Genomic DNA, 19033 nt, shown 5'->3' with positions numbered 1-19033 from the left:
CATTGTGGAAGGAGCACAGGGAGGCCGTGGTATGCTGGTCGGGATGCAGCAAGGCTCTTGGCTGGGCAGAGTCCAAGCAGGCTGCGGACTTCGGCACGACCTGACAGTGTGCAGAGCCCTCAGTGTGACCTGAAAGGGTGCTGCTCCTATCGCATCCTTAAGATGCACATTCCTTTTTGGAGTAGATTAATATACCTACTGTGAGTCGAGGATGCAGCTCAGTTGACCACATGTGTGACCGGCTCAGTGAAGCTAATTAAATACTGCACAACTGGAAATGTGGCCTGCAGTATTATAACCTCAGCACCTGGCAAGAGGGACAAGAGGGTCACAGTCATCCTTGACTACATTGTTAGTGAGACCAGCCTGGGATGCTGACTTGGAAGGGGTGTAACTAGAGTAAGTAATTCTGGATAAATTGGTGTAGAAAATTATGATACTTTATGTGGGAGCAAGGGATCTGGCCTTCTGTTGTGGTTATAACAGAAGAGTCGTAGATTCTTAGCGTATTAGGTCAGGACACACAAGGATTGATTGGTTACTCCTTAGTCTTGTTACTAAGGAAAATTAGGAAAGCTTCTATGGTGGCTTCTATACAGAGACTTTCTAAGTTTCAGAGTTGAAAGAGAGGGGCAGAAGAGAAAGGAAGAAAGGGCATGTGTTTACTTCTCAGGAAAAGAACAAAGCTTGGCACGAAGACTGGACCTCAGTCCAGTGTTTAAATTAAAAGATAATGCCAGGCCCCTGTGAGCAGAGACAGGGCCCCTCTGCTGGAGCACAGTCAATACTCTGCTACCCTCAGGGAAGCTCGCCTCAAGACTTCCCAGAGATCCCTGAAACCTCCTAGAACTGCTCGTCATCCCTGCGGGCAGCCCCACTACACGGCAAGCCCAGTACCACAGTGCTGAACGGAAAGGACATAGCATTTACATCAGATGCCAGTCTGGAAAGAGACCTTTGGGGCCTCGGGTCTCCCATTTTTGAGTCGTTGGGAAGGTTAGGTATTAGGGGTAACATGAAGAGATCCAAGTTTCCCAGGAGCTCAAGTTGTGCAGTCTGGTGTTTTGACACAGAGCCAAGGTGCAAACTGATAGCTATTCTTAATGGCGAGGTGCTCCAGAATCTACAGAGAAGGCCATAGACCTTGAGAATGAGAAAGAACAAGAGGAAAGCAAGATGGAGTCGAATAGTACTTCCTTTCTTCTGTTAACAGGCCTAAGCAAGCACTTGTATCTGGGGATGTTGGTTCCTGTAGAGAGTAGAAAAGAGCTAAGGCATCCCTGTGAGGGCCATTCTACACGAGTTGGGGCAGGGCAGAAATACCAGATCCATCTCGGACCAGGTTTAGACTTATGTTAGATGTCTACAGAAGAGAGCCCGTGGGAGCTTCCTAGATAGGGCTAAAAGGCCCAGCTAATTAGCAGGTAAAGTGAGCTATTTATGTGCAGAAAGCAATATGCACTTTGAGGAGCCCTTAGGAGGGACCCGCCAGTACACAGTCAGGCCATATCCTGACTTCAAATGAGCTTGGTGCTTGTTCTTCACCCCCCCTGAGTGGGAATTCACTGCTGTGCATGAACTGGGCTTCTATTGTCACCTACTGGAGTCTGTGGCCCTTAGGCAGTTCACAGTGGGAGTTGCTGTTGACATCAAAGGCCTAAAAGATACAACCCTTTTATGAGGTAGCAAAACCTTGGTAGCATTGTTTTCTGTGATTACCGTAGGATAGACCGAAGGCCTGTGGAACTGTCGAGTCAAGATGGTGAAAAGGACAGAAGAAAGAAAACCAAAACAATGTATTTTGGCTGTCATAGCAATATTTGATCAGCTATTACAAGAGCAAGCCAGGGGGATGGACACATTTGTAAGCAGAAATAGAAAGGAAAGGCCAAAGAGAAATCAGAGCTGTGGCTTTAGCAAGCTTGAGGAAGTCTCCTGCTTCTGTATTTAGAATGCTAAGAAAGGAGGTTGGAATGCATTTTGATTGGGCCCAGGCTTGTCAGTGGCAGGGACACTTACCTACCCCATGCAAGTACCTGATGCCACCCTATCTCTGAATACAAAAAGGAAAGTTGTGTATAGAGATAATGTTGATTGGCAAGGGCTCAGTAGTTCAGGAAGGCATCTTAAGTGGGCACTGATGTTAAGCCTTAGCAGCAATATCAGATGAAAAGAAGGCTTTCTGGACTGGTTTGGCTGGCAGAGTTCTTGCTTGGCATACTTGAAACCCTAGATTGGCTCCTCAGCATCACAACTACTTGGTGTGGTAGCATGGGCCTGTAACCATAGCACCAATTAGGAGGATCAGGATTTCAAGGCCATACTCAGCCACATAGGGAGTTTGAGGCCAGTGTGGTATACAGGATCTTTAAAAATAAACAACCTGGATGGGCATTGGTGGTGCACACCTTTAATTTCAGCACATAGAAGGCAGAGGCAGGTGGATCTCTGCGTTCAAGACCAGCCTGGTCTGTAGAGTGAGTTCTAGGACAGCCAGGGCTACATAGGGAAACCCTGTCTCTAAAACCAAAGAAAATCAACCAACAAACAAAAATCGAGAGAGAGACAGAGACAGAGACAGAGAGACAGAGAGACAGAGACAGACAGAGATAGACAGAGAGACAGAGAGGCAGAGAATAGAAAAATAAGCAACCACACTCCAGCAGCAGTTCCCTATAGCTCAAGGTATTTTATTACAGTGAGAGCAGATGATATTCAAGAGAAAAAGTGTAGAATGTACGTGTAGAAAAGTTTTTTACTTCATATTTATGTGTTTGAGAGTGTGTCTGGGTACCTGTGGAGGCCAGAAGACCTTGAGTTACCAAAGATTCTGAGCTACCTAATGTAGGCTCTGGGAATCAAACTCTATTCTTCTAGAACAGCAAGCGCTCTGAACTGCTGAGCCATATTTCTAGGATTCCTGACCAGAAGCAAACATATAAGAAACTTACTAAATTTCTTCAAAAATTATTGTTAGAGAAATTATGAGGTTGACCTCACCCTTCTCAAATTTTTGACTGAGGAAGACTTAACAAGAAGCTTTGGATATAATATCCAGGGGGAAAGTTCACACAGCTAGAATGTGCTAAGGAGAAACCCATTCCCAGGGAAGACTTGCAGACTTTCAAGGGCTTGCAGCAAACAGATGCAGGGGGCCTGAGGCAGACAGATCACAGAGGGACGTGCCATTGCTACTGGCAAGAGCGAGATTATTCTAGAGGCAACTGTACCCTGGTCCCTTAACTGAAACATTGGAACCCAAGGAACTCGAATTTTGCCCAGTCCACCATGCTGCGGGAAGGGAAAGGCTGATGCCTGCCACCAGCCAGAGGAGGAATTTGCACCCTGCCCCCACCCCACAACCCAGAAAGAGATTAAGAGATTCTGCAGAGTTCTGACAACTTATTAAGCTACCTTGTAGGGCAGGCTAGCCCAGAAGATGGAGAACGAATGACCAGCGGGGCTGCCTGGCCCACAACTGTTTAGCTTTTGGCTGGGTTTAAATAGAAGCTCCACTCTCTCTGTTACCACAGTCCCAAGACTCAGGATCATCCTTAGTGCTACAACAGAACACCAGCTGCAGCTTCCCCTCTGCTCTGTTCATGCCTCTTGTGGATCTCAGAGACTACAACCCTTCACCCACCTTCCCTTCCTGTCTTATGGCTAGGTCCCAGCCCCCAACTCAGGAGGACACCCCCTGCTCTACTGGAGGCCATGCCTGCCAGAATACCAGGTAGGCTGCCCATGGATCTGGATCTTCTGCAGCATCTCCTCCCCCTCATCCATGCCTTCTGTGGACCCCTCAGAATCAATGAAACGTAGGTGAGGTTTTTTTCTTATTAGGTTTTAGTCATAATCATAAACTTAACTTTGCAATCCAGCTAGACTTAGAGATGGGTTTTTGAGAAAAACAATGAGCTAGACAAACACTTACCCAAACTAACCAAAAGACAAATCGAAAATATCCAAATTAATACAATAAACAAAAAGGGAGACATAACAACAGACACTGAGGCAAATGAAAGACTCATGAGGACATATCTTTAAAACCTGTACTCCACAAAATTGGAAAATCTAAAAGGAATGGGTAATTTTTCTCAATAGGTACCTGTGATGGTTTGTATATGCTTGGGTCAGAGAATGGCACTATTAGGAGATGTGACCTTGTTGGAGTAGGTGTGTTACTGTGGGTGTGGTCTTCAATACCCTAGTCCTAGCTGCCTGGAAGTGAGTATTTGGCTAACAGCCTTCAGATGAAGATGTAGAACTCTCAGCTCTGTCTGACCGTGTCTACCTAGATGCTATTATATTCCCACCTTGAAGATAATAGACTGAACCTCTGACCCTATAAGCCAGCCCCAATTAAATGTTGTCCTTTATAAGATTTGCCTTGGTCATGGTGTCTCGTCACATCAGTAAAACCCTAAGACAGTAGCACTTACCAAAGTTAAATCAAGATCACAAATTTAATAGACCTGTAACCCCTAGTAAAATAGAAGTAGTCATTAAGTTCCCCAACCAAAAAAAAGGGTCAGATGATTTTATTGCAGAATTCGACCAGACCTTCAAAGAAGAGTTAACGCCAATACTCTTCAGAGTATTTCACAGATAGATTTAACACCAATACTTTTCAGAGTATTTCACAGATAGACTTAACATCAATACTCTTCAGAGTATTTCACAGATAAGAAACAAAAGGTGAGAGGGATGTCACAGGCTGATTTCATGACAGACTTCAAATTGGCAGCTAAGGAGACTAGGCCTAATTCCAGGCAAACCCAGGCAAGCCAATTACTAGTAGGAAAAAAACAAAAAAACAAAAAAAAACCCAACAACCCAGGCTCCAGCCTTCACACCTGGATAATGGCTCTAGAATGTCTAGAGATAGAATAAGATAAAACTTATCTACCCCAGAATTCCTCAGCAACAGTTTCCAGCCTTCCTACCTTGATAATGGTTTCAGAATGTTTAGGGATGGAGTAAGATAAAGCTCATCCACCCCAGAATTCCAGTGTGCTTTAAATCGAGCCTGAGAGCTCACTTTGGTGTCTCTCCATTTTGGAGTGAGGGACCCCAGCATTCTGGACTTCTGCAGAATAAAATGCTTTTTGCTGTTTGAGACTGGAGTGTTATCCTTTGACAACCAATGGACCCTTACATTTGGGGGCTTGTCCAGGATTTGCTGGAGACCCCTAATCCATATAGTGGAGTGGGTTTTATTTGTTTGTTTTTAATCTCCCATTGGTAATTCAGGATGCCCAGTTGTCTTCTTTCTTGTACATATCTGTGTTTCTGTTTAATCTGGAGAGAGAAAAAGCAGACAGGATGAGTATATAATGAAGTACACTTCTGATCCCCTACTGGAAGCAGGAAAGCTTGCTTTTTGCTCATCTGATTTCTGTGGGCCTCCTGTGCACAGGGAAGAGGACTGTGTGGGACAGTCCCAGGAGTGTCCTTCTGTGTCTGCCTGTGTGTATTTTTGTGCTTTTTGTCCTCTCACACACATTTTTCTTTGATTCCTAGGATGGGACAGGCACAGAGCACCTTATTGGGCTTGGTTCTGCACCATTTTAAGGACTTTTGCCATGTTGCAGAAGACTCTGGTCTAGTTGTTTGTCCTAGCAAACTAACTATCTCTTGCAGGATTGAATGGCTCACCTATGAAGTAGGATGGCCAGGAAGAAATGTTTTATCTCCCTACCATTTACTGGGTAAAGGCTGTAATTTATGAGGCTTGGGGCCGCCCAGACTGAGTGCCCTATATCACCACATGGCAATCCCTGGCTGAGAAGCCCCTGTTTAGATAAAACCTTTTTTTGTTACTGGCCTCCCTGCTCCTCACCCATCTTCTCTAAAGGAGGGTTGGCCTAGTCTCCCTGCCTTGCTCCCCCTTCTTCTCCGGAGGACGATCTCTGCCCCCTTCCCTATGTTACAGATTCTGTCACCATTGCCCCTGCCCAAGCTTCACAGTCAGAGGGAGGAGCAGCCCCTAACTCCACTTGGAGTCCATCTCACACTCGGACCACATTGCCCAGAGGGCTGTCTCTACAATGGCCTTACCCCTCCAGAGTATGGGACCCCCAGTAGACAGTTCATGACATGTGTGCCATCCCCAGTAATGATCATTACAATTGGAAATTGCAGAACCCGCCATTTTCAGAAAGACCATCAGCTCTCGGGTCTTCTAGATTCAATCATGCTGACTCACTTGCCCACTGGGATGACTGTCAGCAATTGCTCCAAGTCCTTTTTACAACAAAGGGGGAGAGAGAGAGAAAGAGAGAGAGAGAGAGAGAGAGAGAGAGAGAGAGAGAGAGAGAGAGAGAGAGAACGAGAACTGTGGGAGTCCCCCAGAAATGGTTCCGGAAGCAAATGGGCTGACTACTCAAGTCCAGGCTGATAGCCTTTCCTTTAACTTGACCCGACTAGGATTTTAGCACTGCTGAATTTATCTAAGGTGAGCTAGGTAATGCAGGGAAAGAATGAGAGCCCCAGGGAATATCTAGAAATACTTTTTGGAGCCTTTAGGACATAACTCCTTTTGACCCAGAAGCCAGAGAGCACCAGTCACTATGAGTTTGGCTTTTGTTGGCCAAGCTGTCCCTGACATCTGTCAGAAGCTTCAGTGCCTGGATGGTTTTGTCAGTAAGCAACTGACTGAGTTAGTAGCCATAGCTGAGAAGATTTTCAATGACCAGGGGACTCCAGAGGACCAACAGACCAGAGGACTGGTGAAAGCGCTACTCGCTGCCATGAGCCAGAGATGTCCTGATAAGAGAGAGCTGAAAAACCTAGTTCATGGAAGGGGCAAGGGTAAGACCACTCACGCTGAAGGAAAAATCACCCTCCATTAGAAAGGGACGAATGTGCCTATTGCAAGGGAAAAAACATTGGAAAAATGAGTGCCCTAAAAAATATCAAAGAGAGGGCCCAAAGGTTCTGGAATTAGAACTAGATGACTGAGGGTGTCGGTGCTCAACCCCCCTCCATGAGCCCTGGGTAACCCTTAAGGTGGAGGGGAAGCCCATACACTTTCTGGTGGACATGGAGTCATGGGTACAAGGGGCAACAGGCACCAAGCGCTATCCGTTGACTACGCAAAGAAAAGTAGACTTGGGAATGTGATGGGTCACTCACTCAGTGATGGTCATTCCTGGATTTTCATACACTCTGCTGGGAAGAGACCTCCTTAGCAAAATGGGAGCCCAAATCCATTTTGGCCTAGAGGAAGTGGAAGTGCTAGATAAGAATGATACCATTCATTGGCCCTAGAAGAGACCTTGGCCCTAGAGGAGAAATGAAAACTGTTCCCTCAGCCCCGTCTCCAAGCTCATTATTCCAGAGGTTCCTAGCAGAAGTCCCAAAGGTCTGGGCAGAAAGAGTCCAATGGGACTCACCTGACATCAGGACCCAGTTCTAGTTCAATTAAAAGCTGGAGCCACCCAGCCTGAATCAGGCAATAAGTATCCAATGCCCAGGGGCGTAAGAACAGGGATCACCCTCACATTAACCGGCTCTGGAAGGCAGGGATTCGGATTCTTGCCCATCAGCATGGAACACTTCCCTCCTTCCCACCAAGAAGCCCCATTCCAATGACTATGCACCCACATAGGATTTAAGTGACGTAAAAAGAGGGAGGAAGACATCCCTTCCACAGTTCCAAAGCCGTATACCTTGCTGAGCAGCCTCCCTCTCAAGCACACAACATATGCTGTTCTCCACCTGAAGGCTGTCTTCTTCAACCTGTCCTGACACCCAATAGCCAGCCTCTATTTGCCTATGAATGTCAAGACTTATAGAGAGGTTTCAACTGACAACAGAGTTGAATCTGCCTGCCTCAAGGATTCAAGAACTCTCCCACTACTTTCGAGGCACTGCACAAAGATTTGGGTGAGTACCAGCAAGCTCATTCCCAAATAACAGAGCTCCAGTATGGAGATGACATCCTGACTTAGAGACATACCAGGAGGCCCACAAGACCTGCTACAGGAGCTGAGTCAATTTGCCTACTGAGTGTCTGCTAAGAAAACCCAGTTTTGTCAACTTGAGGTCACCTATCCGGGGTAGTTACTTAAAGGGGGCCAGCACATGCTGTTGGATGCCTGGAAGCACACCAACGTTAGCATCGTAGTCCCATCAACCCGAAGGCAAGTATGAATCTTTCTGGGATCTGACAGGTTCTGTAGACTTTGGGTGCCAGGATTCACTGAGTTAGCCAATCTGTTATATGAAGCCACAGGGGACCAAGAAGACAAACTAGAATGGACCCCTGAGACAGACATTGCTTTTAAGACTCTAAGAAGAGCCTTATTGGAGATGCTGGCCCTGGTCCACCCAGACAGTCACAAACCTTTTCGCCTGTGAGATGAAAAACTGTGCCAGGAAGTTTGTTAAGGTAGAGCAGGTCAAGACCTGAAAACTTGGTGGGCACACACCTGAAGCTTAGGTGACTCCCAGCTCCCTGCTGGACTCCTGACTTGGAACACGTACCATGCTTCTCACATAAAAGAGATGTGACCACAGTCATGTAGTCCCAAAACAGAGTTCTCCATGCTAACAAGGTACCTCGAGGCCTAGAGGGCTGAACCGGTAAGTCTGCCCTCCCAGACACTCCTCCCTGCAACAGGTATTTAATCTTAGGCCCACCCTGAGGAGTGGGGTATGGTTTTATGCACCCACTTTCTGACACAATAATAAAGTGTTTAGAACCGTGGACTGTGTCTTTTCACTGAGATCCACCATGGGGAGCCATGAAGAAGTCCTTCGCCTACAGAGCCACAGCCTAATCTCCCAGAGAAGGCCTCTCTGTGCTCCCAACCACAGCAGCCATCGAGCCAACTGCTGCCAAGCTGAGGACAGTCATCCCTGACCGAGACAAGCTGGGGCTCCCCTTCTGCCCCCACCCTGGCCCCAGGCTAGATGCTGTTCCCAGCCCAGAGGCCCTAACCCTGTTCTTTGCTCTTTTGCAACTCCCAGCAGCACCTGGATGTCCCAAAGCCATGTCCCTGGCCTCAACTCAGGCACAGGAACCCCCAGAGAGCTCCGGCTTTCCCACATCTCAGACTGTGCTTTCTCATCCCCAGATTGGTGCCTCAGTGCTTCCCTAAAGCCCAGCACCTGCCCCTGTGGCAGTGTGAGATAAACACAGTCAGAGTCCCTGTGTTCTGCTTCCCCAAGCAGCCATGCCCAGTGGTAGAGTGGACATTGGCCAAATACCTCTGCACCACCTGTATGTGGATGAGACAAAGGGGATAGCAAAGGGGGTGCTCATCCAAACTTTGGGACCTTGGAAAGACCTGTGGCTTATTTATCTAAGAAGCTGGACCCAGTGGCCCAAGGATGACGAGCCTGCCTTAGGATCATAGCTGCCACTGCCCTGCTAGTCAAGGATGCTGACAAAATAAACATGGGGCAGGAACTTGTTATCACCACCCCCATGCTGTTGAGGGAACCTTCAAGAACTCACACAGCATGTGGCTGTCCAAACCCAGACTGGTGCATTTTCAGGCTCTACTGTTGAATCCCCCTTGAATAAGATACAACCCATCATCTGCCCTACACCCAGCCACTCTGCTACCTGACCCTTCCTCAGATGTGCAGCATGACTGATTGCTCTGTAGTTTGGGCACACCCAGAACATCAAGCCAGACTTCACTGACATCCCCTGGCCAGATGTGGAACATATCCACTTCAAGGATGGGAGCAGTTTGATCCAGAATGGAATCAGACACCCCTGAGTACACTGCTGAAGACAAATGAGATCAAGCAAAATGCCCAGGAGTTTACAGAAGAGATGGATGGTGCTGCCCCCTGAAGGCTGCTGACCCCTGAAGGCTGCTGCCCCCTGAAGGCTGCACCATCCTACATAAGGAGTTTGTCAAGCAGCTCATTCATGAGATTTATCAAGTTTCCCATCTGGGTCACTGAGAACTGAAGGAGTTACTACAAGGGGCAAGATACAAATATCTGATTTAGGACACTTGGTTGATCAGGTAATCACATACTGTCTGACCTTCCAGGCCATGAACACCTCAGGCCCCAATCCAAGAGCCTCTCCAGGAACTAGAATCAGAGGTCAATAGCCAGGGGCTAATTGGGAGATAGATTATGCCGAAATAAAATCAGGAACATACGGCTATAAGTGTTTTCTAGTTTTTTGTAGATACTTTTTCAGGATGGTTAGAAGTCTACCCTACAAAGGAAACTATGTAGTGGCAAACTCCTGGAAGATATCAGACACAGGTATGCCTACTCTGCTTGGGTCTGACAATGGGCTAACATTCATTTCTCTAGCACAGGTTCTGGGGACCAATTTACATTGTGCACACAGACCCCAGAGTTCAGGGCAAGCTGAGAGGATGAATCAGACACTAAAGGAGCTCTTTCCGCACTCCCGTCTAGGCTCTGTGATCAGCAACCACCCGCCTCACTCAGCTCTGCCAATTGCTAACTGAAGCTTTTCTCAAGAACGCCTGTAACTGCGAATGCTCTCCACTGGTCAACCACCCCTCAGCTAGCTCCGCCAAGGCATCGATGTCTTCCCCGGCTGTGCTCTTTCTCCTGCCCACCTTAGTCACCATGGATGGAAAATACTAGACAGCCTTAATATTTTAAAAATAGATGGATATCTCAATGGCTGGGCAAGAATATCCTGTCCCACCTTCCTTGGCCTCTGCAGCCAGAGGCCATGCCGCTTCCTCCACTCCAACGCCTCTCATCTCCCTCTCTTCCTCCTCACCTTTTTCCTTTCACCCAGAGATTGGCTTCCATATCATTTACTGACACAATCAAGAGCCAATTAGGGATCAATACCTCCTGCTACATCTGGTTCCCTGGCTGGGAATCGAACCTGGGTCGCAATGGTGAGCACACCAAATCCCAACAAAAGGTATTAGCAAGGCTGGACCAAGCACCCCTTCAATGTCTGCCTCTGCCCACCATCACTCCTTCACCAGGACCCACCACCCTTTCACCCTAGTGAGGTCTCACTTCATCTAACCAACTGCTACCTAAAACCTTAGTTCTACCTCCTGCACTACCCACTTCATCACCTGCATCAGGACCCCTGCAATTATTAGAAGCCACTTTCCTGGCCCTTAACTCTTCCCACCCAGACTTAACACAGGACTCTTGGCTATGTTTAAATGCTCATCCCCACTACTATGAAGGACTAGTTATCCCTGGAGACTATTCACAAAGCTGACCCTACAGTCAGTAATGGGACATTACTGGAAATTGGAAATAAAGTTTCCTCCAGTCTATTCCCACCTCTGCAACCTCACTGTAACTCCCATCGTTGCAGGATACATGCTGTCCCCAGAGGACGCTTGGTAGGCTTGTACCTTGAGGCTTACCCTATGCATTTATGGCCTGGTTGTAAGACAACTGAAGAATTTTTGTGTTCTAGTTTTATATCTAGAATGACTTAGTACTCTGGGGAAGATGTTATCAACCAGCTAGAACCTCCAAATAAAATGGTTAGCCATTTTCACTGTGGTCCTAGGCTCTCTCCATGGCATGGGGCTGTTTGTGCAGGGGCCTCAGCCCTAATACTCCAGGATAAAAATCACAAGGCCCTATGGATGACTATAGATGCAGAAACACAGGAGATGAAAAAGTCTATCATGGCCCTGTAGAATTCTCTATCCTACCTGGCAGAAGTAGTCCTACAGAACAGAAGAGGCCCAGACTTGCTGTTCCTCTAGCAGGGAGGACTCTGTGCAGCCTTAGATGAGGAATGTTGTTTCTATGGTGACTGCTTAGGGGTGGTCAAAGAATCCGTGGCCTTAGAAAGAGACTAAGAAAAGACAGAAGACTAGAAAGAGAACAGTCTCAGGGGTGGTATGAGTTTCTCTTCAACTGGTCTCCCTGCCTGACCACCCTTGTCTCTGATTCTCATCCTACTGATCTTGGCCTTGATTTGTGGTCCTTGTATAATCAATGCTTTAATTTCATTTGTTAAAGAACAAATTTCTACTGTTTAGTTAATGATTCCCAAACAACAGTACCAGCCCATAGAAACCTTAGAAACATCTCAAGGATTTGAGATGGCCCATTACTGAAAGGGGAGCGTAAGAGGGATATGACAGGCTGACTTCTTGACAGGCTTCAAATTGGCAGTTAAGGAGACTAGGCCTGTGTCCAAGCAAGCCCAGGCAAGTCAATTACTAAAAGAAACCTCCCCCAGGCTCCAGCCTTCACATCTTGATAATGGCTCTGGATATGTCTAGAGTAAGATAAAGCTCATCTACCCTGGAATTCCAGTATGCTTTAAACTAGGCCTGAGGGCTCACTTGGTTGTCTCTCTGTTGGGAGCTATGCCCTTAAAACCCTTCATTATTGGGGCTGGGGATTTAGCTCAGTGGTAGAGCGCTTACCTAGGAAGCGCAAGGCCCTGGGTTCGATCCCCAGCTCCAAAAAAAAAAGAACCAAAAAAAAAAACCCTTCATTATTGATATTAATATTATAGTTAAAGTTAAGTATGACTGGGTTCATGGAAAATCCCCAGCCAGCTGCAGAAGACTAATACAAACCTGGTGGTCAGGATGATTAATGATATGACAAAGTTGTGACCTTGCTGAGAAATACATCTGACCTCAGGATGCCCAATGATATGACCTGTAACCTTTCTGAGGAACCAACATCCTGCTGACTAATGTTATGACAGACCTGTGACATTTCTGAGAAACCAACATCCTGTTGACATCAGCTGATCACAAGAGCAGTGTCCTTGGCCTTGGTAGATACTTCCCACATTCCCCCTCTCTCTGTTACCCCTGCTATGGTGTAAATTCAGCCTTGGAAAAAAATAAAATTGTCGCCTTGATTAGACCCTTGTCTTGGCGTCCTTCTTCACATCTCTTATCCCCCATTTTCTTCCAGGTACCCTCTATACCCTCATTGACTGTCCTGCAGGACAGAACAACTGGACGGAACATCTCTCCATTTTGGAGTGAGGAACCCTAGCATGCTGGACGTCTGTACAGTAGAACACTCCCTGCCTGTGCATATTTGAGTCTGGGGTGGTCATTCTTTGGCAAACAATGGACCCTTACAAAGGAACACTGCCAAACTCATTCTATGAGGTCACAGTCACCCTGACACCTAAACCACATAGAGCCTGAACAAAGAAAAAGAGTTTTAGACCAATTTTCCTTCTGAACATAGATGTAAAACTACTCAATAAAATACTCACAAAACCAAATCCAAGAGCACATCAGAAATGACATCTACCATGATCAAGTAGGCTTCAGTCCAGAGACGTAGGGATGGTTCAGTATACAAAACTAGTAAACATAATCCATCATAGAAATAAACTGGAAAGGAAAAAAAACATGACCATCTTATTAGATGCTGAAAAAGCATTTGACAAAATTTAACATCCCTTCATGATAGAAGTATTGAAGAGATTAGGAGCACAAGGCACATATATAAAAATAATATAAAAATAACTTTCAGTAAACCTGTAGCCAACATCAAATTAAATGGAGGGAAACTCAATACATTTCTACTAAAATCAGGAACAAGACAAGGTGTCTGCTTTCTCCCCATCTACTCAGTATAATTCTTGCAGTTTTAACTAGAGGAAGACAACTGAAGGGATCAAGTAAATACAAACTGGAAAGGAAGCAGTAAAAAGAAAATCAGTATTTTATACTATCATGATATGATAATATACATAAGCAACCCCCAAAATTCCACTAGGGATCTCCTTCAGCTGATGAACATTTTCAGCAAAGTGGCTGGACACAAGATTAACTAAAAAGAAAAAAAAAGCCAGCAGCCCTCCTGTATAAGGGTGACAAATGTTCTGAGAAAGAAATCAGGGAAACAGCACCCTTTAAAGGAGCCTCAAATAATATAAAAATATCTTGGAGTGACTCTAACCAAGCAAGTGAAAGATTTGTATGGTTAAAAACTTCAAGAGTTTGAAGAAAAAAATTGAATATGGAAAGACCTTCCATGCTTAGGATCCATAGGATTAACAGTGAAAACGGCCATCCTACCAAAAGCAGTCTACAGATTCAGTGTGATCCCCACCAAAATTCCAGCACAATTCTTTATAGACCTTGAAGGACAATTCTCAACTTAATCTGTAAAAACAAAAACCCAGGGTAATCAAAATAATCCTGAATGATAAGAGAACCACTGGAGGTGTCACCATCCCTGATTTCAAGCTGTGTCTCAGAGCTATAGAGATAAAAGCTCATTAATCGATGGAATCAAATCAAAGACCCAGACATGAATCCACATACCTATGGACATCCGACTTCTGATAAAGAAGCCAGAAACAGACAATGGAAAAGAAAGCATTTTCAACAAATGGTGCTGGTCTAACTCGATGTCTGAATGTAAAAGAATATAAATAGATCCGTATTTATCACCCTACACAAAACTCAAGTGTAAGTAGATCAAAGACCTCAACCAGATACACTGAATAAAACCAGATCCACTGAATCTGACAGAAGAGAAAGTAGGGAACGGCATTCCGCATGTTGGCATAAGTTCCTGAATAGAACACCAGTAGCTCAGGCCCTAAGATCAACAATTAGTAAATGGGACCTCATGAAACTCAAAAGCTTCTGCAAGGCAAAGAACACTGTCAAAAAGACAAGGCAGAAGCTAACTCCACATCTGACAGAGGTCTAATATCCAAACCATACAAAGAAATCAAGAAATTAGATACTGAAAAACCAAATAACCCAACTGAAAACGGGGTTCAAACAGAATTCTCAATAGAGGAATCACAAATGGCTGAGAAAACACTTCAAGTGATGTTCAGCATCCTTAGCCGTCAGGGAAATGCAAACCAAAAGGACTTTGAGATCCCATCTTACAACTGTCTGAGTGTCTGACACATCATTAACACAAGTGACAGCTCATGCTAGCAAGAATATGGCGCAAGGGGAGCACTCCTTCATTGACAGTGGGAGAGCAAACTTACAGCCACTACGGAGATCAATACGGCAGTTCCTCAGTAAATTGGGACTTGACCTATGACAAGACCCAGATATACCACTCCTGGACATATACCCAAAGGATAATCTACCTTAACAAGGACACTTGCTTAACTATGTTCATAGCAGCTTTATTCATAATAGCCAGAAACTGGAACAGCCTAGATGTCCCTCAACTGAAAAAGGGACAGGTACATTACACAATGGATTGTTCCTTGGCTATAAAAATTGACACCATGAAATTTGCAGGCAAATAGATGCAACGAGAAAAAAAAATCATCCTGAGTGAGATGACCCAGACCCAGAAAGACAAACATGGCATGGACTCGCCTGTAAGTAGATATTAACTGCTAATAAATGATAGTCAAGCATAGACCCAGAGTGGTTAGGTAAAGGGAAGGCTCTAGGGGAGAAGCCTGGAGCTACCCTAAAAGGGGAGATAGAACATTTCTGTAGGTGGGTGGGAGGGTGGGGGCACAGGAGAGGGAAGGATTAGGCAGGGGAAGGGCTGGAGGAAAAGAATGTGAGGAGACACAGCTGGAATTGGGGAGCATTGTAGGGGAGTCTAGTGTAGTGGAATATTCCTGCAATCTATGAAGGTGACCCTAGTGAGGACTCCTAGTAATTCAGGACATGGAGTAATTCTGATCTGGCCATCTTTTGTAGCCAGGCAAGGCTTCCAGTGGTGGGACTGGGTTACATTCTTTTGAATCGTTGGCCAAGGGGGTCCCAGGAAGACCCCTAAACAACCTAGGTCGATGCTAGGACAGAAAGTCAGTCTCTGAAAGCTGACAGCAGGTGCCCATTACCAAGGACAACATCTACAGCTCATTGCATGTAGAGGGACCAAGCTGGTCTCTGCATGGAGCCTTTACCCCTAGTTTCTTGTCTTTTTGGCTGAGGAGGTACTACAGAAAGAGAAACTTGAACACCAACCCAGGCACAAACCTTGACCTACAATCTGTCCTGCCTGCAAGATGTGCTGGACCAGGGTGAACTAGAACTTGTGGGCGTGGCTAACCAATGTCCAATCCACAAGAGGGAGCCCATGCCCTACACTGCCTGGATAGCCAGGAGACCTAGGACAGAACCAAACACAACAGACAAAAATCCAAACCAAACAAAAGATTCTTAATAATAGTCGACTGTCCTCAGAGGTTGGTGCCCTGTCCAGTCAGTCATCACCAGAGGGGCTTCTCTCCAGAAGCAGATGGGAATGGAGGCAGAGAACCATGGCCAGACCTTATGTGGAGAGAGTCTAAATTGGAGGGTCACCATCAGGTCTCTTACCTTGGGGATCGGGGAACCCTCAGGAAGAGGGAGATGAAATGGATGAAATGGAAAACACCAGAACACGGCCCACTGAGTCAATTAAGCTGGGCTTACATGAGCTCACACAGGCTCACTGATCCCGAGTGGCAAGCACGAAGGGACATGCATGGGTCTGCACCAGGTCCTCTGCGTAGATGCCGGCTGTTAGCTTGGTGACTCTATGGAACTTGTAACAGTGGGAGCAGCTGTTTCTCTGAGTCTTTTCCTGTTCTGGGGACTCTTCCATGTGCTGGGTTGCCTTGTCCAGCCTGGATATGAGGGCATTTGCCTTGTCTTATTGTATCCTGTTTTGTCCTGCTTGGCTGTGGCCTCTTGGAGGCCCACTTTCTTCTGAAGAGGAAATGGAGGAGAAGTGTGTCTGGGGGAGGGGGGAGGTGGTAATGGAAGATGCGAGGAGTAGAAATGGAGCGAACTGTGGTCAGAGTGCACTGCATGATGGCATCTATTTTCAGTGAAGATAAAAAAATAAAAGAAATCTCATGTCAGTGCTTTGAAGACCCACCTGGATGGTCACTGGCCTTACGCCCATCTTTTCCTAATGTGGCTACACTGGATACATCTCCTTTCTCTACTTCCGGTATCCCATGACTCTTCAAAGGGTGAACTAGGGACAGGAGGCCAAACCCAGCTTGTTGGGGTTGCCAGAGCTCTGTATCTAACACTAGCAATTTCTGTCATACTACTCAGAGCACAGTCTATCCCAGGGCCTGTCAGATGGGAAGGTGCTGGCCTCTGCCCGGAGATGTTGGGTGTACGGCTAGAAGATAGGTAGCATATTCCTATGGTGGACTGGTTGCTGAGACAATAGAGTCAAGTCATGGTCCCCAGGAAGAAAACTACATAATGAAGGAATCCCAGACGCAGTGCCTGAGTGGGACTTTGAGTGACTCTCTAGGGTAAAAGAGGATTGTCCTTCCGTATGGGAAGAATGAAATGGTTTAGTGACCTAAGGGATTGTGGTTGAAACAGTGCATTTTCTTCAGGACACAAGAAGAGGAAGCTCCCGTCTCTTCAGTAGTACCTGTTGTTGGGTTCATAAAATTACGCTCGTGCAACGCCCCCTTTACCCTCTCTCATGGATACCCAAGAGGACACGACACCGAGGAGGGTGCCAGTGTTACAAGATGGTCCCTGAATGATCACACAGAGGACTCAACAATTGCTCAAACATCCCAATGACTGAACTTTTTATATTTAGAGCCAAAAGCTTTTTAAAGCTTTCAGTCAGGACCCCCTCCATGGTTGGCTTTCCCCGTGTTTGTCTCCTTTCTTTGTGAAATAAAATCATTTTCTGATTTTAAGTGTAACACGTACTCAGAACTAAATAACGAACACCAACCAAAGAGGCTAATTTAAAGATGGGTAGTGACTTGAGTCGACATTTCTCCAGAGATATACAGTAGCCATGAGTCTATGAGAAGCTGCTCGACAGCACTGACCACCAGGGGCATGCAAACCAAAGCACAGTGCATATTCATGAAGACGACTACTATCCAAAACCAAGCAATAATAAAGAACAAAAACTGGCCAAAATGTGAAGAAATGTGAAAGAAAGCTCTGGGACCTGCTGGTGCGGTACCTGTAGACAAGAGTATGGCAATTCTTCAAAAGACAGAGGGGCAGTTGCTGTAGGGGCAGCAATCGCACCTCCTCCAAGAAGCTCCCGACATGGAAGGAAACACATTTGCAGCTCAACATTCACAACAAGTTTACTGCGAGTCAAAAGGCAGAATGAGTTGGCATAGCCTGACGGAGGGACTGACACGCGCCAACCGTGAGGCAGTCATGCGATGGGGTACAACGCAGTCTCAGAAGAGAAACTGTGACATATGCTACGACATAAATGTGCCCTGAGGATATCCAGTTAGCCTGCTAAACGGAATAAGCTAGTTTCAAAACAGCAAATTTCTGTATGATTCTACTAGCCCACAGTCTCCGAAGTAGTGAAGTTCAGACACAGCAAAGAAACGGTAGGTCTGGCAAGATGGCGTAGCAGGTAAAGGGGCTTACTGCGCAAGCCCGACAACCCAATCTAACTCCTGGAAGCTGTGTCTGCTGGAAGGAGAGAACAGACTCCTGGAGTTGTTCTTTGGCCCCCACAAGTGAGCTGAGGTACATGGGGCGTGTGCCACAGTAATAATAAATAAAACAATTTTAAAAATAGCCCAAGCATAGTGGTGCACACCCTGAGTCCCTGAACTCAGGCGGCTGAGACAGGTGGATCTCTGTGAGGTTTGAGGGCAGCCTGGTCTACATAGTTAGGACAGCCGAAACTGTTTAGTGAGACCCTGTTTCGAGAAAACAAACCAATAAAAAGTAGCAGAGATTGGTGGCCAGCGGCTGGGGTCAGGAGGAAGAGGTTGGGTGAAGGGCAGAGAAAGTTCCAGACTTGCAAGGTCAAAGAAACCCTGGAGTATCACGGTGTCAGTGTGCTTCGCTACTGACCTACACTCCCAATGAATAAGGCCGACCGGTGGTTGCATTTATTTTGCCACAGTTAATGTTTTGATTTAAAATGTACCAGGAGCAGCATTAACACATGACAAAGTGTAGAGGAGGCATAAAGTCAAGAGCTTTACAGGCTACAACACTTCTTTCACATGGTAAAGTGGATTTTCCTTATAAAGCCTCTTCAGGGCTTGGGGGAAGACCTCAGTGCATTGCCTGTCTAGCATGCATGAAGCCCTGGGCTCCCCATCACAGCACAGCAGGCACAGGGACACACCCTGCAATTCTAGCAGTGG

General features: G+C 46.2%; 1 protein-coding gene across 15 annotated transcripts in view; it reads right to left on the bottom strand.

Annotated features, from left to right (window-relative positions):
- Positions 1–4526: 4526 nt before the first annotated feature.
- Zcchc2 (zinc finger CCHC-type containing 2) overlaps positions 4527–19033 on the bottom strand; it is a 74109-nt gene continuing 59602 nt past the window's right edge. For 11 of the 15 annotated variants that reach the window (XR_015635186.1, XR_015635165.1, XR_015635166.1 and 8 more), the window contains one exon: positions 4527–5301. Coding sequence is in view for 3 of the 15 variants with exons in the window: in XM_087580560.1 (XP_087436686.1) it covers positions 5297–5301 (5 nt within the window). In the remaining 12 variants the exon portion in view is untranslated. Of the gene's footprint in view, positions 5302–13195; positions 13317–16247; positions 16732–19033 lie in introns of all 15 variants that reach the window. The other 4 variants (XR_015635167.1, XR_015635169.1, XR_015635170.1 and 1 more) reach the window with 1 other exon arrangement.

Source organism: Rattus norvegicus, chromosome 13 (assembly GCF_021556685.1).
Source record: "Rattus norvegicus strain SHRSP/BbbUtx chromosome 13, alternate assembly SHRSP_T2T, whole genome shotgun sequence".
In the NCBI taxonomy this organism is placed as follows: Eukaryota; Metazoa; Chordata; class Mammalia; order Rodentia; family Muridae; genus Rattus; species Rattus norvegicus.
The sequence above is the reverse complement of the archived record's forward strand: the minus strand, read 5'-3'. Positions and strand labels throughout refer to the sequence as shown.